A 23975-nucleotide genomic window follows, 5' to 3' on the forward strand; every position below is an offset into this window, starting at 1 on the left:
GGAAATGTGAACCTGTTGATGAGATTATATCGTACTCTGTATCTGGTCATCTGATCTGACAAATAGCAACTCCAAAACTTCTCTGTGGAACGGACTAGAGCATCTGCAAGGGATTGTCTTGCACTCTCCAAAGTGCTTATCAATTAGCTGTGAACCACTTTGGAGGGAGAAAATTCAGCTTCCTGTCAGCTGTGGTTGAGATAAGCGCAGCCATCCTAGGGACTGCACAGACACAACTAAGCTGCTTAGCACTGCCAAGGGAGGAGGGGCAAGCCAGCCCGTGCAGGTTGCCCAGATAGGCTGCACACCCCCCTCACACAGGAGAGTCACATCATTTTTATTCCAGTCTTGGAGAAGATTGGTGGATACCATGATCAGATACAATACCTGAGTTTACAACATCTGCATTTTGTTTGGGTTTTTGTGTTTGATTTTTTTTTTTTGAGTATACATTTTAGTTAGGGATAGAGTGGCAGCTCCTTTGTAGGTGAGAAGATTTTGAGTTTTTTTCACTGGTTTCTTGAAGTTAAAAATGCAGCTGGGACAAAAGCTTCCTCTGTTTGTAACACATACTGTACATTTTTCCCTTGGATCTGCAAAGACTATTCCAACACGATAAGTAACCTTGTCTAGGAAATCCAGTGGAGCAAGTTACCCACCCCACATACCCATACCACAACTGAAGACAAAGAAGAAACATATCCAAGGACGTGGAGCTCAAAGAAAGTAAAGCGTACACAAAAGTACATGCACCTGGAGCATGACAGGGTAAGCACAGCTGGAGGCACAACAGACACCTGCTGAGGGTATGCATTTCTTAGTTCTACAAGGTCAAAGATGACAATTGTGGTAATTTATCTTCCTGGCCAATCCATGACCCTACTGTAGTCCATGAACCCCATGGGCCTCACACAGTTTACAACTTCTGGCTGAACTAAAGCATATCCTTGAAAAAGATCTGGTCCTTTTTTGCAGATAATGCCACAATGATGGTGGTACAGAGTAAAATCCTAAGTACACCCGACTCATTTACCTGACAGTGGCCAACAGTGAACACGTAGAAAACATCATACAAAAAGGGTAAACATACAGTGCTACCTCCCCGGATGCTTTCCTAGCTCATAGCGATTTGTGATTCAGACACTGTGACAGAGGTGTTGGCTTTGTATTTAATAGCCTTTGATGGATTTCTCTTTTGCAACTTTCATCCACTATATATTCACACTCATGACATTTAAGGCCATGAAGGACCATTAATTCTGCTCACTTATATATGGCAAGTAATTTCACATGAGCCTCCAATGAAATCTGTTGCACAAGCTGAGTAAATTGTAACATACTGGAAAAGCTACCACTCTGTAATTTCATTTGCTAATAATTTTCATCACTAAAAGCGTATGCCTGTTTTTAGTTGGAATTATCTGTTGCAGTTTAAAGCTGTTAGATTTGGAGGTGGTGTTATTGTGCCTTACCCTTAGACAATCAAAAACCTCTTTAGTAACCAGCATTTTTACTCAGCCAAGGTACTATACCAACGCTCTAATCAGATCACCTCACAACCTTCTTAGTAAGGAGAGTTCATAGAATCCTACAATCATAGCAAGGTTTGGGTTGGAGGGGACCTTTAAAGGTCATCTAGTCCAAGTACCCTGCGATGAGCAGGGGCATCTTCAACTACACCAGGTTGCCCAGAGTCCCATCCAGCCTGACCTTCAAAGTTTCCAGGGATGGGGCATCTACCACCTCTCTGAGCAACCTGTTTAAGAGTTTCACCCACCCTTATTGTAAAAAAATGCCTTCCTTACATCTAGTCTGAATTTACCCGCTTTTAGTTTAAAGCTATTAAAGCCAGTCTAAAGCCATTACCCTTTGTCTTATCGCTACAGAAGTTCTGCATCTCTCATTGCAAAATATTTCTTCCAATCTTCAGAGAAATTTTGTGAAGTTGTTGTGTATTCTTTTTTTTCCCCCCTCTCTGTTCCCTTCAAGCCTTAAAAAAAGGGCTGTGCCACCAGAGGCATTATTACTGTCTCACATCAACAGCATCTGTTACCCCCAGACTGTCTACCTGTATAGATCTGTTTTATCATGTCTTAAACTGCAAACTTTACAGGCTGGGATAGCTGTGTATTTTAGTGTCTAAAATAGTGGTTCCTAAACAAATTAAGCTGCTTGCACATTAATACACTCAATTTCTTTCCAGACTTAACCATTTGGGGTTGGGTTTTTTGTTCAGGTTTTTTTTTTGGTACAGTCCTCTCTGGAGGAGTGACATGCCTTCATTTTCCCCAAGCATGTAAATCTGCCCTTGACTGCTTTAAGACAAAATCTACCCGAACAGCCTTACAGAGTCTTCTCCATTGTTATCCTATCTTTACGACTGGTTTTTGCAGCACTCATTTTTTACATCATCTGCAGATTTTACCAGTAGAGATCTCACATTTGTTTCCAAATCATCAATTAAGTGTCAAACAACACTGGTTGGAGAACTGTCCCCTTAGGACCTAAGTAGAAGTGCCCAAATCCAACAATTGCCTCTTATTTGAGTTCTTAACTCACATGATTTGTTTGCTGCTGTATAACTTCCTATTTAATAGTTAAAGCATTGCATTAAATCAAATGGTTTCTCAGGACTGTAATGGCTGTCTAATCACCTTTAACTCAACATGTAACTTCAAAGGCTTAAGTCTTACTTGCTGTACAATCTTGACAAGTATTAGTTATGCAGTCATGCCAACTACACCAAATTTCTTGTCAGTTACCATTTCTAGTTTCAGTTGTTTATAGTCTAATGTTAGGTATCTGTAAAAAGAGATTAATATTTTTCTTGTTTGGTGTAACACCAGATCAGTTAATCCAACAGCACTTCCCTTACTGCATTTCTAGTTTACTACCCCCAGGCTATTCCAGTTGGAGCGTAACTGTGAAAGGTAACCTGTCTGCCTGTAAGACACAATTGTTCCTATTGTATAGCCTAACCTCACCTTGAAATGCAGAGTTCTTATCAGAACTTAACATGAATCTTTAGTTTATGGACTCAGCAGTTTGCTGGCCTTTCCTTTCCCTCAGAGATGGATTTAAAAAGCAAAATAAATTTAAAAATCAGCTTCCAGCTTCCCTCAGTTTTCCCCCAAGATACTAGTTGCCCTTAAGAGTTTCAGGTTCTGTGTAGTATTGCGTCATTGTCTCATATGTACTGGCATGGGCAGTGACTTAACAAACAACGATACATTCCAATTTTTTGGTTTACATCTTTGTTTTGTTTAAATGACAGTAAATCAAATCTCACTATCCTGTTTCCCATGATTCTCTTTCTTCTCTACTGAGGACTCACTAATAACTCTAGCTTGCCCTATGCAATTTTAAGACTTTCTTTGTAGCAGCTTATTTTACTTTAACAGATATCCCCAACTGCTACATTCCCTACAGCTCTCAGTTTCATCACCAGAAATCTCCTGACAATTAACTTACCGCATCTTTTCCAATTCTTATTCTTTCACGTGAGACCTGTTTTACCCCCATGCATCGTATCAGACTGCTTGCTTTGCTTACATAGTTCCCTACAGCATCCAGTGACTACTGGTAGTCCTTCCAAGTACGTGGACAATAACTCAGGGAATTCTCCTTGGATATTACACCATATTGAAACTTGCATTTACAAGCTATGCATCCTCTCTGACACCATCAGGCATTTCATGAATCAGAATCTCTTTCGTGTGCAGGAAGACAAACATACCATCAGCAAGGCAAGCAGCAGCGGGGTTTCTTACACTGTCCATCTCTGTTATTGTAGTGATCCTGGAAAACAGACACAGTATACCGGGGAGTCGGTGACCCACATCACAGTTAATCTGAGTGTACACAGGCTTGGGGTGTGCTGCTCACACAGTGTGACATTACGGCCTGTGTTTGCCACACAAATCCCTTGCCTACAGGGATCCCTCCGCCAGTTTGTTGTAACAGAAGCACCTACAGGCAGCTCTCAGTCCATACTGGCAATTAGGCCACCTGTGTGGCCTTGCCTTTGCCTAAAAGTGATGCAAGAAATTATTATGCAGACAACCTGATAGTAGAAATGATGAATAGAGTTGTTTTGTAATAACTCTAGTAGCCAAAATGGGAGAATCTGCAGACAGCATCGTGTGCTGTGTGTGGACCAGAAGCCCATTCAGTGCTACACCATTTGGGGTTCCCTGCATCTGAAGGATAAAAGATTATCTATGCTATTCTCTCTTTATAGTGTTAACTCTAATACATCATATTTTAAATGATACCTTACACAATCTGAGTGCCTTTCTTACTGGGATCATAACGGATCAGCACCTCCTCATGCAAAACCACCACTCATAACAAGAAAAAGTGTCTCTTTTTCTCACTCCTTGAAGGTTTGCTTAGCAACAAGCATAAATCTCAGGGAGATGTTCAGCAGAGACCTGACTTCTTCCTATGTAAATGTAACCAAGACAGTATTTTCTAATAAACCAATCTGAGATTTCTACTCATTTTGAAGCAACACTTCAGATTTTGAATACTTCTTTTGCAGCTTTTTTAATCTTGCAGCATCTCTTTTGATCCTGACACCAGACCTCCACCTCATACTCTTCATGAGTATAGCAAATACAATCTCTTTCCTTAAAGAGTGCTTATGCAGCCATGATTGAGGTTAGTCACACTCACTGGCTCATCACACTGAAATTCACAAGTTCACGAGGGCTTTGGCCTTTGATTTCTACAACACTGGCTGTAAAGCAGCAGCTGGAAAACTGAAAGCTTGGCAGTAAAGATATGGATGGGGTCCTGATGGTAACAAGTTAAACATAAGCCAGCAGCATCTTGGGCTGCATTAGAATTGATGCCAGTAGGTCAAGGGCAGCAATCTACCTCCTCTACGCAGCTCTGGGGAGACACACCTGGAGTGCTATGTCCAGTTCTGGGCTCCCCAGTACAAGACAGACACAGACATACTGGAGCAAGTCCAGTGAAGGGGTGTGAAGATGGTTAAGTAATTGGAATGTCTGTCCTAACAGGCAAGGCTGTGAGAGCTGGAATTTTTCAGCCTAGAGAACAGGCCCAGCACGACTCATATCCATATATATAAATTATCAGTGGGAGAGATAAAGAAGACAGAAACAGATGCTTCTCAGTGGTGTCCAGTGACCTGGCAAGGCAATGGGCACAAACTGAAATGCAAGAAATTTCATTTAAACACGAGAAAGAGCTTTTTGGCTCTAGAAGTTACTACACACTGGAACAGATTGCCGGAAGAGCAAGATACTTAAAATGCAACCAGACACAGGCCTGAGCAACCTGCTCTAGCTGACCCTTTGTGCAGGGGTGGGATTGAATTATACAAACTCCCGACGTCCCTTCTCTGTGATACGGAATAGGGAAATCTAAACCATGACCCGTTTGCTTACTTGCTAGATAAATAATTTTGCAGTTACCTGTTTTATGAGTAAGTACATCTTATGTCCAAATCGTTCTGCATAACAGACCCGTCCTCGTTTTCTCCCACCTGGTTAACCTTTGTTATCTACAAACTTTTACCAAGCTTTCCCTCAAATAATCAAATATAACAAGTGACATTTGGCCAAGAACCTGTTTCTGTAGAAGCATACTGAAAACCCATACCTGGTCATTAAAAGAGAGCTTTTTATCCATTTAATAATTACATAAATGAAAACACAGACATCAATTTGAAATAACAGCCCCTGAGAATAAGCAAACAGTTGCCTGCTTCTACTAAGATGCATGTGGCAAGCAGGTGTCTGTACCTGATAGAAACCACCAGATCCCAAGCCTGCCTAGTGAAGTTGTGTAGAGCCATGAACACAATAAAAAAAGATATGGCATCACTGAGGAATTTTCTGTCCCTTAGAACAGTTGCACAGGCTCACCACTTTAATAGGTGCAGGACTTAACAGGTCATCAAACTGAAGCTGAACTGTTAAATCTGCTAGCCATGGCACCTGTGATAGGAAGTAACATATCTGTTATTTTCAGGGATAACACTTTGCTCAATCTGCAGAACTTGAGACAATTCCTGGTTGCTGAACCCAGGTCAAGCACACTGCAACCACAGCGCTCAGTCCAACTGAAGCAAGCTTGGCACATATCAAAGGGAATTTTCTGTTCCTTCACCTTTCCAGATGATGCAACAAAATGAATGTTTCGCAGCTGTGAAAAAGCCAAACAGCAAAGTGAAAGTGCATTGAATACCTCTGTCCAGCAGTAAACTAGACAAGCTGTGTTTACGCCTCCCTGAAAAATGAAAACATGAAGATACAAACACACGAGCATGCAACAACAGCACTGAGAGTAGCATAGCAGAGGTAACTTTGTTCCAGTACGTAGCTCATATTCACTATCTCTGCACTGCTCAGCAGAATTGTGTGGTTTAAAGTAAAGTCAACTCTACAGCTTGTTTTACGCTCTCATCCCAGACACTATAAAGTTTATAAGTAACCACATGAGCCTGCCTGGAAAGAAACTTATTTATTCAAAACCCAGGAAATAAAAACAACAAACCAACAAACCAAAAACAAGTCAAAAAACAACCAACACAAACCCCTCAGAGAAACAGCCTCTCTGCAGCCCATGCCTGTGCCTCAGAGCAGGGCTGGGAAAGTCCTCCTCCTCCTCCCTGGACAGCACATGCCCTTCACCCATGGCAAGGCTGGGAAGGGGATGGAAAGTGCCAAGTGTTAAGGTGCTGAGAAGCTCTTGATGTTTCTAGTCTCTCAAGTGCTGTTGGCCTGCTCCTGCTCAAAGAGGGCCATGGCTAAATGTGAGCGGGATGCAAGTCCTTCCAAGTTACTAAGCACGCAGCGGTGGTATAACTCCTCACTAAGCCGGGGATTGCAGCTCCTCAGTGCATATTTCTGCACTAACCCTGGCTCTACAGCCCTGAATAGGTGCAGACCAGAATAGTGGAGGAAGACATCAAATACCTCCATGCTCTCCAGCACCTCATCTCGGTCTAGGATATCAGCTGCTAGCTTGGTACGTGCTGTCATGTAGTCAGAATTATAAAAGCAAGCCTCAGCAAAGGAATGCCTGTCAAAATGTCCATCCCTCAGGAAGTCAGTGCTGGAGGAAGCAGTCTGCTCACCACGGTACACCAATGCAGGGTTGAACTCTTGGAAGTGCACTGGGAAAAAGACCTGCCAATTGCTGATAGTATTCATGCGGCAGCGATTCAGGAACTCCATGTTGATTTCTGTCCAGACACTGGCCAAGAAGAACAGTGTATCCACAGGGTGCTTCTTTGAGACTATATCCATGAGTTTCACTTGCGATGGCACCGCAGTTTTAACACTAATCCAGGGGATTTTAACTTCTGCATAGCGTTTCTCCAGCTCTCCTACCATGGCTTTGACTCCAGCAAAAACATCCACCTGATTGACACGCTGGGCATCATAGGGATGGTAGATAAAAAGCAAAGTCAGCAAGGCATTATCATGTGTGTCCAGTGTGTTCATAGCAAACATATCCAGGAAGTTTGCCACAAAATCCAGGTCCTGCACTGTCAAGGGAAGCACCAGTTGCACCCGTGTGGCCTCTGTCACATATGGCATGGGAATAATTTCCACCTTACTCAAGGGCCGCACCAAGCTTACTCGTTTGGCTAGAACATGACTGTGGCCCTTTTGGGTCACTGCCTCCAGCAGTAGGTCCAGCATATATTCCATGCCCCGTGTAGGGTCAAAACGCCGATAACCATTCAGCAACTGCCGCTTGCTGAAGCGGAGCAGAGGCTGGTAGCGACTGTTAAGTTGCTCGAGTGCAGACTCAATGATTTCACTGACATCTGCTTTGCTGGCTCCAGAGAGTTCACACTTGGGGGAGCCATCAGGACAGGAGAAGAGGTGCTGCTCGGTGAAGTAGTCCCAGCTGATTACCTCAAAACGTGACTTTGGAAGAAAGGGGGCATTAATGCCCACAGGCCAAGTCAAGCCCACCTCACCTGAAGGGGTCAATGATGTCAGGTTCCTGATCTGCATCTGTGCAAAGAGAGAATGCATACTGATCCCTACCACTCACAAAGAAGTCCAGTCCACCTCCCACCCACCCAGGCCTGCCTCATCACCTAGAACTGTATCTTGGTAGTATCACACCAGCAGTTTTGGATAACATGGTGTCAGAAGTGCTATTTCTGAGACGCAGGACTATATCCTTTGTCTGGCTGACAGTCACCTACAACCAGAAGGGATACTCTTCCTTCACTATGTTGAAAGAAAAGGAGACCTGTTTGGTCAAGGAGTCTGCAGATATCCCTCACCACCTACCTGGAGGTCCTGGATCTCCTGGTAGGCTCTGTCAAGCTGGATCCTGCTGAAGTGCTTGTGCAGCCGGTACATCAAGGTCACGTCAGAAACAGGGTGCACAGCAAGAGCTGCTTGGAACTCCTCTTCTTCCTCCTTCTCTGGCTCAGTATTTTTGGCCAGTTCATAGGTGTGATAATTCTGGCCCTGAAGTGGACAAGAGCCAGAAAAGACTGGCATGGAACTCAAGTTCACAGAGAAGCATTCTCTCATCCCATACATGCATTTGCCCCTCTTTCCATGCTGACTGCAGCACCCAGAGACATAAATGTCAGAGTTGTCTTCTCCCCTCACCCCCCATACTACATGCTCACTTGCTTCTTGGTACCAATTGCCCCTTATCCAACCTCCAAAAAACCTGGGGATTAGCATTTGCTAGGAGGCTGAAAATTAATGTACGCGTTCTCTCTCCCACAACATCTCAGCTTTGATTATGGGTCTCTCTCCAGTGCTGCCATACAACACAGCCCTTTCTTCCTCCAACTCACATTAGAGGCTTACAGAAAGGTCCCTTTGCTATGCAGGAGGGAACTAGTAACAGTATGGGTTCTGTCAGGCTTAGCTAACACAATGCCCCAAGAAGGGAAGTAGTACCTGGAGCTGGGAAACACACGTGATGCCAAGGAAGTCGATGATGCACCGTCCCAGCCACTCATCTGGCCGCACACTAAGGATCTCATTGCGACAGCTGTCCAGGTGTGGATGGAGCTTAAGCAGCAGGCTGCGGGAGATCAGGTAGCCAAAGCCACCATGACAATAGCGGGCCTGCTCATCCCCCCCGATAAACTCCTCTGCTCGTCCCAGATAGACATCTTGGTTAATACTTAGGTGTGTCACCATAGCCTTGACCTGTTCGGCCTGGGCATAGGTGTCATCCTGCATGATGTAGAACCAGTCATAGTCAGAACCAAAATGCTGATGGATATAGTTCATGGTCTCATACATGAGCCAAATGGGACGCTCATCCCCATGGGCTACCAGCACCATGCCATGAGGCACCTTGGCACTGCGCAACCCTGTGAAGTACAGCAGGCGTGAGAAGTGATGGGCAACTGTCTTGTTCACTGCCACTGCCAACGTATTCAGGGTAGCCTTGGAGGTCAGCACAGCCACAAAGAGTCTTTCATGGAATCCCAATTCTGTCTGGATGTAACGAGTTCTGTAATGGAAGGAAACACCTACATGGCAAACAGCTGCATGGCAAAAATCAAAGACTTAAAGAATCAGAGAATGGTTTGGGTTGGAAAGGACCTTAAGATCATCTAGTTCCAATCTAGCAGGAGGCACATCTCCCACTAGACCAGGTTGCCCCAAGCCCCGTCCAACCTGGCCTTGAACACTTCCAGGGATGGAGCATTCACAACTTCCTTGGACATGCTGTTTCGATGCCTCACCACTCTCACAGTAAATAATTTCTTCCTTATATCCAACCTAAAACTCCCCTGCTTCAGTTTGAACCCATCACTCCTTGTGCTATCACTGTACTCCCTGATGAAGAGTCTGTCTCTGGCATCCTTGTAGGCCCCCTTCACATACTCGAAGGCTGCTATGAGCTCTCCACGCAGCCTTCTCTTCTCCAGGCTGAAGAGCCCCAACTTTCTCAGCCTGTCTTCATACGGGAGGTGCTCCAGCCCTCTTGTCATCCTCGTGGCCCTCCTCTGGACTGTTCCAACAGTTCCGTGTCCTTCTTACGTTGAGGATACTAGAAGTGCATATCATACTCCAAGTGAGGTCTCACAAGAGCAGAGCAGAGGGTCAGGATCACCTCCTTTGACCTACTGGTCATGCTTCTTTTGATGTGGCCCTGGATACGGTTGACTTTCTGGGCTGCGAGCGCACACTGAAGCCGGCTCATGGTGAGCTTATCACTGACCAACACCCCCAAGACCTTCTCCGCAGGGCTGCTCTGAATCTCTTCTCCACCCAACTGTAGCTGTGCCTGGGATTGCCCTGACTCAGGTGCAGGACCTTGCTCTTTGTTTGTTGAATCTCATGATGTTTGCATAACTTAGGATAAGTCTTTATCTGCTGGAGTCTATCAGTGGTGAAACAGTTAAGCCTAGAAGTAGAGCTTTAAGAGATGACTCACTAGTAAAAATCATATTTTGTAAAAACACTTGCTTCCTTCAAGGAAACTACATTCGCACATCATTTATCCAAGCTAGGAAACTGCTAGTGTAATTAAAACAAACTAAAAAAAAAGAAAAGTACAGAGCTAACCACTTGCAAGTTACATATTATTAATAGCTCAACATTCTCCTAATTGACTGGTTTAAAAAGTTTTGGAGAATAATTTAATATGCTCTATTAGATATAAGCAATAAAAGAAAAAATATTCTCAATCTTCTTGGGTGTTTTGTTCCTGTATTTTAATAGCTTCTATAAACACTTCTCTTGCACCCCTCAGGAAACCATCTCAACCGTTGCCTTGTTGCATGAAGCTGTTACTACATAAGATACTCAAATAGCATATCCCACCTTGAACGTGTTAAGTCACTGGAAGGTTTAGAACCCTCAATACCACCCATATGTGATTATTCTCTTTGCAGGAAAGCCTGGCCAAAAGAACAGATTTTACCTGAGCACTTTTTTATAAGGCTTGTTGGGGTCTCTGTAGTACGGAACAATCCTAGGCCTGAAGTCCTCATGGCCCGGGCCCAGCCTTCCATCTGCTGCTTCCGGACGGACTCCGCCGGCGAGGGGCCCGGGGCGGCCGATCCCCCCCAGGCACTGGTCCTCACCACCGCTCTGGCTCCAGGAAGCGCGCAGCAGGCTCAGGCTGCAGCCGAGGGAGAGGCCCAGGACGAGCGGCAGCACGGGCCGCAGCGCGGCCAGCAGCGCAGCCAGGCGCATGGCGGCGAGGCGGTGTCCAGCCGCGGGGTGGTCCGAGCGACGGCGGCCGCAGTCCCGCTACGGCCGGGGCGGGCTCACGGGGCCGCTCCAGCGCTCTGGAAGCGGGCGGCCGCACGACATCTCCGGCGCGGGACGTTCGGGCGGCGCGGGTCAGCGGCGCCGGGGCTCCCTCACCCGCAGGCCGGCGGCAGCCGGTGTGTCCGTGCCGGGAGCGCGGGGGGAAGCAGCGGGTCCCGCCCGGCCGCGCTCCAACCGCTGCCACCTCAGCCGCCTCATCGCGACCCGCGCGCGCTTCCGCTTCCCCTTTACGCTCTCCGTAGTGCCCTCGCCTCTATGGTACCGCGAGACCACTCCCCGCGTGATGACGTCAGCCGCCGGCAGGCGCGGGGTGTGCCGGGGGCGGGCCCAGGGGCGGTGCACGTCGGGAGGTGCAGTGCGCGGGAGCCGCCGGCGCGCCGCGTTCTTGCTCGGCGGACAGAGCGAGCGCGGACTCCGCTTCCCAGAGCAGCCGCGGTGCTCCCGGCTTGGGTGACACTTCGCGCTCCGATTGGCCGCTGTTCCGGGGGTGGGCGGGGCGTGCGCACGCGGTAGCAGCTGTCCCGTTGCGACAGAAGGAAAGCGCGGACCAGCCGGTGCGGGCCGGGCCTCGCGGCGCGGCGGTTGGGGTCCGGGGGGTGGGAAGGAGGAGTGGGCCGGGCCGGGCCGGGCGGGCTGGGTTGGGCGGCGCGGCGCGGCGCGGCGAGGGCAGCGCAGCGGCCGGGCCGGCAGACAGCGGCCGGGCCCGGCGGCGCCGCGTGCTCCGAGCCGGGGCGGGGAACGGGGGCGGGGCGACCCGGTGCGGGCCGGCGCGGCCTAACGGCGGCTGTCGCACCTCCGCCGCAGCCCCTCCGCCGCGCCATGCCCTCGGACCTGGCCAAGAAGAAGGCGGCCAAGAAGAAGGAGGCGGCCAAGGCCCGGCAGCGGCCGCGCCGCGCCCCAGAGGAGAACGGCGATGCCGGGACGGAGCCGCAGGAGGTCCGGCCCCCGGAGGCCAACGGAACGTCGCTGCCAGGTGAGAGGCGGCCCCGCCGTAACGGCAGCCCCACTGCTCCGGGTGCGCCCCATGGGAACCCCGACACTGCCCCCGCCGCCGGTGGGGTCAGCCCGGCAGCCGCGGGCGTTCTGGTGCCGGGAGCGTCCCGGCGGACGCATGCGGTTGTGCCCAGGGCTCAGTGAACTGGGGTATCGGCTCCTTTCCATACGAAGTACCCCACGGGCGCGGGCTGCTGCCTGTGCTGGGGCAGCGGCGGCGTCCGCTGTTGGGGCCGCGCTCTCCTTGAGCCGGCGGGACACCTCCGGCAGTTGGTGGTGGCTCTCCATGAACTGCGCAGTGAAGGGTTCCCCAGGCCCTTGCTTGAGGCTTGCAGGGTAGAGGATGTCGATGATGTCTCTTCCCTCTCAAGGAGACACTGTCCTGATCTCTCGTACTTGATGCCCAGACCTGTTTGGCTTTGGTTTTGTGGGGTTTGTAGTTTAGTTTGGAGGGTTGTGGTTTGTTGGGGTTTTTTTTGGGGAGGGGGGAGTGTTTGGCTTTGATGCTTTTTTTTTTCGTTGTTGTTGTTTTTTTTCCTGTGGCAGGAACCATTGTAGTGTCTGAATTTTCACTGTTCTTAGTGATACTGCTGTGACCCTCTATTCATCTTTCTCTGGGACACACCTGGTTTGCAGAAACTAAGAGCCTGGCTACCTTAATGAAAAGGCCTTTGTCAACAAAGAGATGCTGACCTCCGTAAAGGAAACAGCCAAGGGAAAGCTTACAGAGAGAGCTTATTTTCTGGCCGTACTTAGTCCACGCGGTAACCAGCAGGCCATTGGACACACGGGTTTTTCTCGGGCTCAGCTCACGGTGCGTTGTTTCGGGAGGCATGGCATGCGACACAGACCCAGGGCACTCCCGAGGGCTCCTTTCCTTGCCGAGCGCCCCCCTGGTCCCCAGGCAGACTCCAGAGCATTGGTACTGGCGATCCCGAATCAAGGGCTAGACCCAGCCGATGCCTGGCACGACTCCGGCCCGATCCCGGCGCCGCCGGCTGCGGGCGGGGACTCGGGCCCGCCCGGACCGAGCCGGCCAATACCGGCGGTTGCCGCGGCTCATCTGCATACCGCTTTCCTATTGGTGGGGCTGGGGAGCAGCGGCCGGGCTCTCCCGTCCCCCTCCCGGCCGCTGCTCCGGACAGGGCCGCCCCGGTGAAGGGAGACGGCCGGCGGCACCGGTCAGGGCAGGCGGGACAAGAGCTGGTGGGTCAGGCTGCTGAAGAGCAGAGGTTGGCAGTCAAGGATTGTGGTGTGCTCATCTGGTTTGCTTCTTTATGTAAGTGGTCTGCCTGCATTGCCCGTGCTTTCAGAGGGTCCTGTATCAGTGTGGCTGACGGTTCTGCTCCTTGGTTAAGGCACTTGATAATAGTGATTTTGCTGAGTGAGTGGTTCTGCCAGGAGTGCTGGATGCTAACAGCCAAAGTGCTCTTCTTCACTGGCCTCAACACAAACTATCTGGACCCCAGGTCTCATCTCTGGGCAGCTGGAGTATTGCTGAGATCCTCAGTGCCCTTTTCTTCTTCAAATGGCAGTGTCTCACCAAGGCATGAAAATTGGTCTGTAACTCAGGGCAGCAACTGAAGGAAAGGAAAGATTTGTATACTGTAGGAGGAAAGGAAGATGGGGGCATGCATATGGACATTCTAGCTTCTAAAAAAAATTGGTAGGACATGTTCCAATGCTGCTGCTTTTTTCATCCTCTCAGCTTTCCCTTCATTTATTTCCTAGCCAAGTTTTCTTTTGGCCAGCCCTTTCCTTAAGCTTGCAAAGCAATACTTAGTAAGTTCTTCTCCCACCCCAGTCCTTCCAGCAGTGGGGGTTAGTCCCAGCATATTTGGATAACATGCTGGCTGTTCTGGCTGCTCACTTAGTTCTATTGGTCATATTTTATTTAGAGAGCAGGTGGAAGTTCCTGATATACCATCTATATCCGTCTGCTAAGCTGAAAAACTGTAATTACATCTGAACCTCCTCAACATTTCTGTAGAAATGGGGGCATGAGAATTCTTTTTGTGATCCTGGGCCTATTGGCTTCCCTTGTGTTGGTAAATCGGTAACACTTCAGGTCTGTCTCTGCATATAGAGGTGGATGCTCTTACAAAGGAACTGGAGGACTTTGAATTAAAGAAAGCCGCTGCCCGTGCCGTGACAGGAGTGCTGGCCTCCCATCCCAACAGTACTGATGTGCACATCATTAACCTCTCGCTGACCTTCCATGGCCAGGAGCTGCTCAGCGATACAAAACTCGAGCTGAACTCCGGGAGGCGCTACGGCCTCATTGGACTCAATGGGATTGGTAAGCTGTGGGGCACAGTGCCATGGGCTTTTTGGAGCTTGGGGAAGATGCCATACTGCTGAGAAGCTCGTTATAAATGCTGGAAACCAGAAAGCAGGTAGTTAGGCAGTCATGGCTGGGACACAGCAGTTTCCATTCTCCCATCTCCCCACCCAGGAAGAGGAATTGCTAGGATGCTGGTGGAAGTATGAGGTTGCATTCTGGCTTTGGACTGTGTATTTGAACTTGTTTCTGTGGAGAGTTGGGTGAGATGTCTGGGCTTTGTGAATCTGTCTGATTCCTGTGTGCAGGATTTGTTTGGCAGTGTCAGTAAACCCAATGCTGATGCTATTGGTCAAAGAACTTGCACAGTATGAGTGTGTGGTTTGGCCTTAATGGGAAAACAACTGTACTATGCCCTGAAGAAGGCAGTGCTCTGCATGGAGAGATGGAGAATATGGGAGTAATTGAAGAAGAGCTAGTAAGAGTGACCAGCTGGTTTAACTTTCAGAAAAGCCCTTAGGCTCTCCAGTGATGAGTACATTACTTTCCTTTGTGTTAGAAGTCTTTAGATTCTGGGGTCCTGCTAAAAGATGTCAGACCTAGCTAGACAGCAGGGAAAATACAGCAGAGATAAAGTTCCTTAAATCCAGGCAAGGGCTGAACTGCAGTGGTTTCCAAAGAGCTTCTTCATGTCTCAGTCCTGTCCTTGGGGTGGTGAGCCTTTGCTGGGAGGGCAGCCATGACAGGCTGTAAACAGTGAGGCAGTAAGCTCTGCTGTGTCTCCAGTTCTTCTGGCCTCTTGGGCAAGAAATTCCCAAGAGTTTTTTGGAGTTGGAAAGGGAGGCAATCAAGGGGGTCTGACTGCACCTCGTTTGTTTCTCTGTGACATTGTAACTCAATGAATCGAACAATTAATTTTGGAGTGTCTGTTTGCACACAGGGAAATCCATGCTTTTGTCAGCTATTGGGAAACGAGAAGTGCCCATCCCAGAGCATATTGACATCTATCACCTGACCCGAGAGATGCCTCCCAGTGACAAGACCCCTTTACAGTGTGTGATGGAGGTGGATACAGAGAGGGCCATGTTAGAACGAGAAGCAGAACGTCTAGCTCATGAAGATGGTAAAGCTTCTTTGAGTCCTAAGGGACATTTCCTCCATTTCCCTCCCCAGGGAAGAAAATGTTTTATTTGGGATCCTTTACAGAGTTTTTACATGTTACAGTACCTGTTTCCCCCAGCTGCCCTGTACTAGTTGAAAAGTTCTGTAAGATTACACTTATTTGGATGAAATTATTCTATGCAGGTTCTTAAGAAGTGTCTCAGGCTTGGGAATGGAGGGGGCTGAATAGTAGTAAGGCAGATGGACTATGAGCTTTCCTACATGTATAGAGATGCAGCTGAGAGCCCTTTATTGGTAGAAGTGCTGACAGTCAGGCTCTCTTTCAGCGGAGTGTGAGAAACTCTTGGAGTTATATGAACGTCTGGAGGAGCTGGATGCTGACAAGGCAGAAGCACGAGCCTCACGTATCCTTCACGGTTTGGGGTTCACCCCAGCCATGCAGAGGAAGAAGCTGAAGGACTTCAGTGGTGGCTGGCGAATGAGGGTGGCTCTTGCTAGGTGAGTGTTATACTGCCTGCTGCCTCCTGGGAGATTGCCTGCCTGCTCCTGGCTCTGTAGAGCCATATACACAGTTCTCAGAACTTGGAGCTGAGAGGCTTTGGGTTACCTGCATTTACCCTACACACATCTGCCCTCTCTTTTCAGAGCCCTCTTCATTCGGCCTTTCATGCTGCTGCTAGATGAGCCCACAAACCACCTTGACCTGGATGCCTGTGTGTGGTTGGAGGAAGAGCTGAAAACGTAAGCATGGAGGAGTTTGCTGCTTCGTGTCGTGCTTTTCAGCTGGAACATCTTGTCCACACATGAGCAAGCGCTACAGGAATAACTGTCTATAGTTCTCGTGGCTATGTAATTAACTCTATTGCAATACCAGAGACACCTTTTTATGCTTGTTGCTACATTTATCTATGGAAGGGTTCTTGATACAGATTTTACAGATTTGGAGCAGAGCCAGTCATAGTGTGCCTGATAGATGATAATCTGTACCAAGGTGAAAATAAACAGCAGAGGTTTTGTGTGTGATGCCAGTGGGATCAGTTGCATCAGTAGCAGTAGTCATCTACCACATGGGCGGCCAGCTCTTGTCTCTTTGTGAACATGGGCAAGGACTGTCTTATGGTGAGGAGTGTTTTAACACAATGAAAGATGTTTGTAGTATTTGCAAACTGCAGCTGGTTGTAGCTGCTTTACTCCAAATTTCCCAGAGCATCTCCAAAGCTGTTATCATTTTATTCTAAATCCAGTTGTAGGCAAGAGAGATCTGGTGATTGTAAATCCTTTGTCGCCATCAGGACCAACAAGCAAGAATTATTTTCCTACCTTAGTCTAAAATTAATAATTTATGTGGTGCCATAGGTTCAAGCGGATCCTTGTGCTGATATCCCATTCCCAGGACTTCTTGAATGGTGTCTGCACCAACATAATCCACATGCACAACCGCAAACTGAAGTACTACACGGTGAGTAAACAGTTCTCTGTGCAACTGGAAAAAACAGAGGAGCTGTTTTCTGGACGTGTCTTGTGTTCTATGGTCTCCTTCTAGGGAAACTATGATCAGTATGTAAAGACGCGCTTGGAACTAGAAGAAAATCAAATGAAGCGATTCCACTGGGAGCAAGATCAGATTGCCCATATGAAGGTATCTGCCTAGCTGCATGAACATCTTTCTAACCATGCAGGTGGGCATCCCTGCACCTCCTCAACCTTGTTATTGTGGCTTTCAGCTAATTCCATGTTTTGTTGCAGAATTACATTGCACGATTTGGTCATGGTAGTGCGAAGTTGGCCAGGCAAGCTCAGAGCAAAGAGAAGACCCTTCAAAAAATGATGGCTGCTGGCTTGACAGAAAGAGTTGTGAATGATAAGGTAGGATCAGACATGGAATTGCATCTGGAGATCAGTATTGGAAACATGGGCTAGATAAGCCCATAGATCTTTAGGTGAGTCCAAGTTGGATGTGGCTTCGAGCAACCTGGTCTAGTGGAAGGTGTCCCTGCCCGTGGCAGAGGAGTTGGAACTAGATGAACATTAAGGTCCCTTCCAGCCCAAACCATTCTATGATTCTATGAGACCGGGAATGGCTGGCATAACTGGGAGCAAGAGTGATATACCCTTCCCGATGCCAAGGATGACTGTACTGAAGATAGTGTAATGCTGAAGAGGAGGAGTAATTTTCTAGGGGAGAGAAGGGGATTTGTCATATCAATAAAGCTATTTTGCAGACATAGAAATCAGAAATGAATGTCTGAGGGTTGGAGAAGATGGGGGAGGATGCTCAGAGCAACTCCTACTTGTTTGAAGAGAACAAGCCCACATTTGCTTCAAGTGGAAAAAAACAGGGACTCCTATCCAGTAGGTGAGCTTGAAGCAACTAATCAGAATAAATCTGGGTTGCTAGAGGGGCTCATAAAAAGTCACAGTCTGGTGCCTTGGTCTACAGGTGATATTTGTAGTGAGGCATAGTTCTACCAGAATAACTGGGTTGTCTTGTGCTCCAGGGTCTCTAACAAGTGGATTTTCTGTGTTAACAGACTTTGTCATTCTATTTCCCGTCCTGTGGGAAAATCCCTCCTCCTGTCATCATGGTGCAGAATGTCAGCTTCAGATACACTAAGGATGGGGTAAGTATGGGGAGTGTGCATGGGTTGTATGGAGATTTCTTGTATCCCTGCCTTGTTTGGGAGTGTAAGGCTTTTGGCTAAGCTTTCTGATCAGGCTGCAGCATGTATGACTAGTGGATCAAACTTCTTGGCAGCGTTAATGCTTATTCTTCTGAGGACAGAGCATTAGAGGTGGAGCATGGAGGTTCTGGGTAGTAGTGGAAAAGCATAATATGTGTCATTATTTTTGTGTTTTGCAGCCATGGATCTATAATAATCTGGAGTTTGGGATTGACCTGGATACCCGTGTAGCTCTTGTTGGACCCAATGGAGCCGGAAAGTCAACACTGCTGAAACTGCTCACAGGAGAGGTATGCTCCCTACATTGTTTACCCTGTTCTGGACCTTGATTCTTGGGGTAGTCTTCAATGAAGCTGCATTTATTTGCCAGAGCACTCCAGTCAGGCCTTGGAAGTTCTAAGATCTTGCTGCAGTATCTCACATTATCTGTGCGGGCTGCCTCCTCTGTGCCACAGTGGAGATGGCTGGATTCTGTGTTTCTGGCATTACAGCCAAAGGAGGGATTTCCTGGTGAAATGCTTTTATCTTCCTTTTCTAGCTGCTGCCCACAGATGGGATGATTCGCAAGCACTCACATGTGAAGATCGGTAGATACCACCAGGTATTTCCTACAGCAGCCACCAGGGTCATGAATTGCTGAGGAAAAAGCTGTCAGGAATGAGGAATTTTGTCCCTCTATTTCTGAGGCCTCTCCCACTGCTTCCCTTCTGCGCCTGGAGATGGGGAAGGAGCTGTTCCATTGGCTGAATGGGCTCTAGAGGCTTGCTGTGGTCCTTTCTGTTTAGCCTCTAAACTTTTGTGGGAGAGATGGTTGCGTTGTGCTTGGACAAGCCTGCTATTCTGAAGCAGGACTCCTGCTCCTGAAATGGAGATTCCTTTCATAATAGTTTGCACAGTGGCTATGCTGTGAGTGGGTTTATTGGCTCTTGTGTTCTGCTTAGCTGGTACCAGAGGGCTATAAGGGAGGGAAATACTTTTGGCCATGAAGTGGATGGCCTGCGTAGCCTGAAGCTGACTTTTCTTCTTCTGTCAGCACTTGCAAGAGCAGTTGGACTTAGACCTCTCGCCCCTGGAGTACATGCTGAAATGCTACCCAGAGATCAAAGAGAAGGAGGAGATGAGGAAAATCATTGGCAGATATGGTCTGACAGGGAAACAGCAGGTGAGTATGAGCGGTTGAAGTTTGCTTTTTGCTCATGAGGGAAGTAAAGCTGTGGCATTTTCTGTTGCTCTATTGATGTCTGACAGTGTGATGCAGTATGCAGCATAGCACACCACAGCATCAAAATGTTTCTTCTATCTCAGCTTTTGAAACTGGAGTTAAAAATAACTCATGGCTCATACGAACTTCCTTCACATTGCAGCAATATGTGGGTTGGAATGGGTGACCTACTCAGAATCCAGGTGAAGGGAAGACAAGTTGTGACACGGACCTAGACTCAAGCATATTTTAATTGTAACTTGAACTAGTTTGTTTCTTATTGCTGAGATGAATACTAGGCAGAAATGCTAGAACTGGGAGTTTTCAACTGGGAGTGGGGACCACTTTGCTCAGAGAGGGTAAGATCACCAGTGGTGCTCTAAGTCTAAACATGACATGCTCCTGTATGTCATGCATCACATGTATGATGGGAGTTGTCCTCATCACTGCAATTCAGCATCGATTTTTACATTGTTCTCCATTTTTCACTCCACAAGTTGAGAGTAGTTTTATGGTTGTGTCAGTATGCAATGAACACTAGTCAGGCCTCAATTAACTACCCTTTGGAACCTTTACCACAAGCTGGGTCTTGCAATGGACACTTCTCAGAAGTTTCTGGAATTCCATTGTTCTGCTGGTGAGAGAAGCTTAGTCTAGGTGTAAAACTTTGTCCTGTTGTGTCATGTAGCTGCTAGAAACACAGTGAGATCTGAGTATCTTGTGGTCAGGGTGGTAATCTGTAAGCTTTCCTGCAGAGCTGCAAACAGTGTCTGTGTTTGTTAGGTGAGCCCCATTAGGAACCTCTCTGATGGGCAGAAGTGTCGTGTGTGCTTTGCGTGGCTGGCCTGGCAGAATCCTCACATGCTTTTCCTGGATGAGCCCACCAACCACTTGGACATAGAAACAATAGATGCTCTGGCAGATGCTATCAATGACTTTGAAGGAGGAATGATGCTCGTCAGCCATGACTTCAGACTCATCCAACAGGTAAGAAGTAGTGAATTTTGTCAGAGCACCTTTCTAACATTCTAAGTAATTAAACCAGGTGTTTTCAACTGACTGGCTCTTACTCATCCCAGGAAGATGTGTGAGTGAAAAAAATCTCTGGACATGATTCCCTTGCCGTGTTCCTGTAAAATAGTTGCTCAGCTAGCCTAGGAACACGTTAGGTACTGGAAAAACAAAATGAGGCAAAAAAACCCCAACAAAACCCTAGAAGTAAAGAATAAGTTAAACAGCGATAATGACACACTGTGGAGGCCTTACCTAGATGTTCTTAAATGATACTGGAGTAGTTCTAGCACAGTTTTTTGTCACTCAGTCTGCACAGGCAAAGGAAATTGCACATACACACAAATGTCAAGTGCTGATTTATCAGCTATAGCTTTGTCTGTAATTTCAGGTATAATTTTGTTTTTCAGTGTGTTACATCCAGTTCAGGTCAAGAACTACTTTTTTTTTTTTTCTTTATCAATTCCCAATTTAGCGGGAAAGGCTTTTCTCCTCAGTCCATGAACAAAAAAAGAAATGTTGAGGGGTCAAGGATTTTTAGTCCTAGAATCTTGTATAAATTATGCAGAAAACACCAGGTAAGATATTTCACTCCAGGTATTTTTCTTTGGTAGTTGAAGTGTGAAAGTGTTTAAACTCTTTTCTTACCAGGCTTCAGAGAGTAGATTTTGGATAATTTTATAACTTTGCTAAAATTATTAAATGCTGCACTCTAAACCTCTCCTCCTGCTTGTGTGCTTGCTTTCAGGTTGCACAGGAGATCTGGGTCTGTGAGAAGCAGACAATCACAAAGTGGCAAGGCGACATCCTCGCCTACAAGGAACATCTCAAGTCAAAGCTGGTGGGTGAAGATCCTCAGCTCACCAAAAAGACCCACAACATGTGAGCTCTAGAGCAGTCGGTCAGGTGCTCACTGTGGAGACTGACAGTGGCCAATGTGACTCGCCCATCTGCCGACTGGAATGGGACTCTGCTGCTATCTCTGGCTGTGTTCTAGGATTGCTGCAATACTGCTTCCCCTTGACTTGCCTTGCACCTCTGTATCTGGACAGATCTCTTGTCTCCTGATCTGGCTACGTTTGGGCAACCGTTTCCATATTTAGATGATGTCCCATCTGAGCCGGGCCTTGGAATCTAATGGTCTGGGGTCATGGCAGTGGCAGTTAGGGTGTCTGAGCTGCAGTGATACAGAAGTGGAGACCCCAGCCCAGCTTCTCCCGCCTCTTCCTTCGCAATTTCTGCTTCAGTTTAGATACTTCACTTCAAACTCCTCTGGCCTTGGTTTGTTTTTAACTATTATTTAACAGTGTAATTAACAGATCTGCCTGAGAATCCACTGGTCAATAAAGAGGGAAGAACACTCTTTTCTTGTCTTGCTAGCCAAAGTAGTTATTGGGGCATGCTGGGGCAAATCAGCTAGTGCTGAGTTTTAAGTGAGGATGCAGAGCCCTGTCTTCTGGGGTGAAGGTACTACCAAAGTTATGACCAGAACTTGTGGGATATATGAAGTGGTTAGTACTGAGCTCTGGAGGTACAGAGCAGGGACTAGGATCCTTACACCTAGGACACCTCTGCTAATCCAGAGTAAACACTGTATTTTCGAGTTCGTGACAGAAGGGGGAGCAAGCTACACATGCTGTGTTGACCAATACAACTTCAAAAGGTTCTGAAGATTGGATGTTAGAGACGGAATTTAGATCTATAAAATACCAGTGTGTGTTGTCTACAGCAGAATGGCTTAGGTGTGTGCTTTTTCCTTCACCTTGAATTGTATGGGTTGAATAATAAGACTCAATAATTTAGCATTTTTGCACTATGAAGTAGTTATTTGTTCCCTGCAGGTATAACTAAACAAGTCTAATCAACTAAAGTTAGTTTAACATTTATTTTTGTTCTTAACAACAAATTTTTAGAAAAGTTTTAAACCTTACCCTCTGGCATAGAAGCTTGAATAAAATACATTTTTCATGTATTATTAAAACAAACATACTAAAGAAAAAGGTAACAATCCAAATCCTATAAAAATCCTATGATTGTGAGCTATCATTTTAATTACTTCTGAGACATGAGAATGGCTGTGTACTGCTTACGTAAAAGGCTCATGTAGCCCCGTAACCTGTTCCACCAGTACATGCTGACAGGCAAATTGAAGAATAGGACAAATATGGAGTAATTGTACTCACTCTCTTGCAGTACTTTCTCAGATGCCAACCATCCGGGGTCTGACTTTTTGAGTAAAGCATTTCCTTGGGTTTTTTTTCCAAATGAACCATCCAAGTTGTGACTATTGCTATAGAAGCATGCTGCATATCATCCACAGGACAAATGTCACAGTGGGACCTGCTTCCAGTAGGCAATGCAGAACATTCAGGTTTTTCAGTGGTTTTAGCAATGATCTGAGGAGGGGGGGAAGTTTTGTTTTGGTTTTTTTTTTTTTTGAGAAAATAATGCAGATTAGTATAAATGCTGTTCAAGTTCTGCAGAAAAGTCTCGATTGCATTGGAAAGTTTCAACAGTGTAGTACTCGGAAGTTAACAGACAGTGAAGAGTAAAAGCAACCCACACATAAGTAATTACTGTAAAGGCTGATTGGTGTCACAAAAGTTGAAACAAGAATAGATGAATGCATGTCTTTGTTCTGCTCACTAGGTTTTAGAAAGATATTGGTGCCTTGGAAAGGGTTGCAAAGTAGCTATGAGAATGGTGAGGTCAGGAAGTCCTGCCTGAGGCTAGAGCTGTTCATTCTGCTCTTCCTGATTCTGGGCAAACATTTGGCAACAACTCTGATCTCTCCATTTCAGATTTGTGTAATTGAGAGCCATGGTGGCAATAATAAATCTAGGGATAGTAAATCCTGAGAAGGGCATGGGAACATTGGGATGACAGCCAGCATGATGGACAGTAGTTAGAGAATTTTTCTAGCTGTGTTAAGCTGCCTGCTGCTGCAAAATGAGAGGAATTTCTCAGTTGCAGACAGGGCTCTGATTTAGCAAACAAGGACCACAGGAACATGTTCAAAGCAAAAGTAGCTGTAACTGCACTAGAGATCACAATAGGCTAAGACTTATAAAATGGAGTATATATACATACATGCCGTATCACTCTGGTATTTCAGACTTGGTTTAAACCTGTTCTATGGTGATGGTTTGTTAGACTGCACTGAAGCAGCTGTGGCAGGTATATGGCCTGGAGTACTGATCTCTGTGAGAGAGACAGCCACTAGCTGGGCAGTGGCATTTTGAACTGTTTCAGCTAGGGCTTTTCTGTTCGTGTACAAAAGCAAAACTCTATCTAGGTAAATTATGAGAATTGCTCCTTAGCTGCTAGGATGGTCATTTCTGTGAAAGAAGTGGCCTAGAGCCTCTACAACGTTACTCTTGCTTGTAGTCTAAAAGTAACACAGCCACAGCCAGAAGTGGCAGATATTAGAT

General features: G+C 46.9%; 2 protein-coding genes across 4 annotated transcripts; one reads left to right on the forward strand and one right to left on the reverse strand.

Annotated features, from left to right (window-relative positions):
• Positions 1 to 6475: 6475 nt before the first annotated feature.
• Positions 6476 to 11538, reverse strand: CHPF2 (chondroitin polymerizing factor 2). The gene is made up of 4 exons (XM_030490604.1): positions 10903 to 11538; positions 8919 to 9483; positions 8289 to 8471; positions 6476 to 8003 (listed from the first exon to the last, which is right to left on the reverse strand). The coding sequence occupies exons 1-4, from the start codon at positions 11175 to 11177 to the stop codon at positions 6741 to 6743; spliced, it is 2286 nt and encodes a 761-aa protein (XP_030346464.1). The 5' UTR covers positions 11178 to 11538; the 3' UTR covers positions 6476 to 6740.
• An 86-nt stretch (positions 11539 to 11624) lies between these two features.
• Positions 11625 to 21916, forward strand: ABCF2 (ATP binding cassette subfamily F member 2). Of its 3 annotated transcripts, none has more exons than XM_030490808.1 (15): positions 11625 to 11705; positions 12060 to 12228; positions 14335 to 14547; positions 15470 to 15652; positions 15978 to 16149; positions 16297 to 16392; positions 17008 to 17110; positions 17195 to 17290; positions 17398 to 17517; positions 18183 to 18272; positions 18512 to 18622; positions 18871 to 18933; positions 19366 to 19494; positions 20317 to 20520; positions 21293 to 21916. In XM_030490808.1, exons 2-15 carry the CDS (start codon positions 12075 to 12077, stop codon positions 21428 to 21430), a joined length of 1872 nt encoding a protein of 623 aa, XP_030346668.1. In that variant the 5' UTR covers positions 11625 to 11705; positions 12060 to 12074; the 3' UTR covers positions 21431 to 21916. The 3 variants fall into 3 exon arrangements, with proteins under 3 accessions (XP_030346668.1, XP_030346588.1, XP_030346750.1); XM_030490728.1 differs by lacking the exon at positions 11625 to 11705 and adding an exon at positions 11739 to 11809; XM_030490890.1 differs by lacking the exons at positions 11625 to 11705; positions 18871 to 18933 and adding an exon at positions 11740 to 11809.
• The last annotated feature ends 2059 nt before the right edge of the window (positions 21917 to 23975 follow it).

This window comes from Strigops habroptila, chromosome 1, assembly GCF_004027225.2.
Source record: "Strigops habroptila isolate Jane chromosome 1, bStrHab1.2.pri, whole genome shotgun sequence".
Taxonomy (NCBI): domain Eukaryota; kingdom Metazoa; phylum Chordata; class Aves; order Psittaciformes; family Psittacidae; genus Strigops; species Strigops habroptila.

Excerpts from the sequence above, each read along its gene's own strand:
- CHPF2 (XM_030490604.1), bottom strand. The coding sequence starts at position 11,177 with ATGCGCCTGGCTGCGCTGCTGGCCGCGCTGCGGCCCGTGCTGCCGCTC. Across the intron at positions 9,484-10,902 it reads CCTTATAAAAAAGTGCTCAG|AACTCGTTACATCCAGACAG; the intron begins GTAAAATCTGTT and ends CTTCCATTACAG. Across the intron at positions 8,472-8,918 it reads CGTGTGTTTCCCAGCTCCAG|GGCCAGAATTATCACACCTA; the intron begins GTACTACTTCCC and ends TGTCCACTTCAG.
- ABCF2 (XM_030490808.1), top strand. The coding sequence starts at position 12,075 with ATGCCCTCGGACCTGGCCAAGAAGAAGGCGGCCAAGAAGAAGGAGGCG. Across the intron at positions 18,623-18,870 it reads TGAAACTGCTCACAGGAGAG|CTGCTGCCCACAGATGGGAT; the intron begins GTATGCTCCCTA and ends TTCCTTTTCTAG. Across the intron at positions 20,521-21,292 it reads ACTTCAGACTCATCCAACAG|GTTGCACAGGAGATCTGGGT; the intron begins GTAAGAAGTAGT and ends GCTTGCTTTCAG.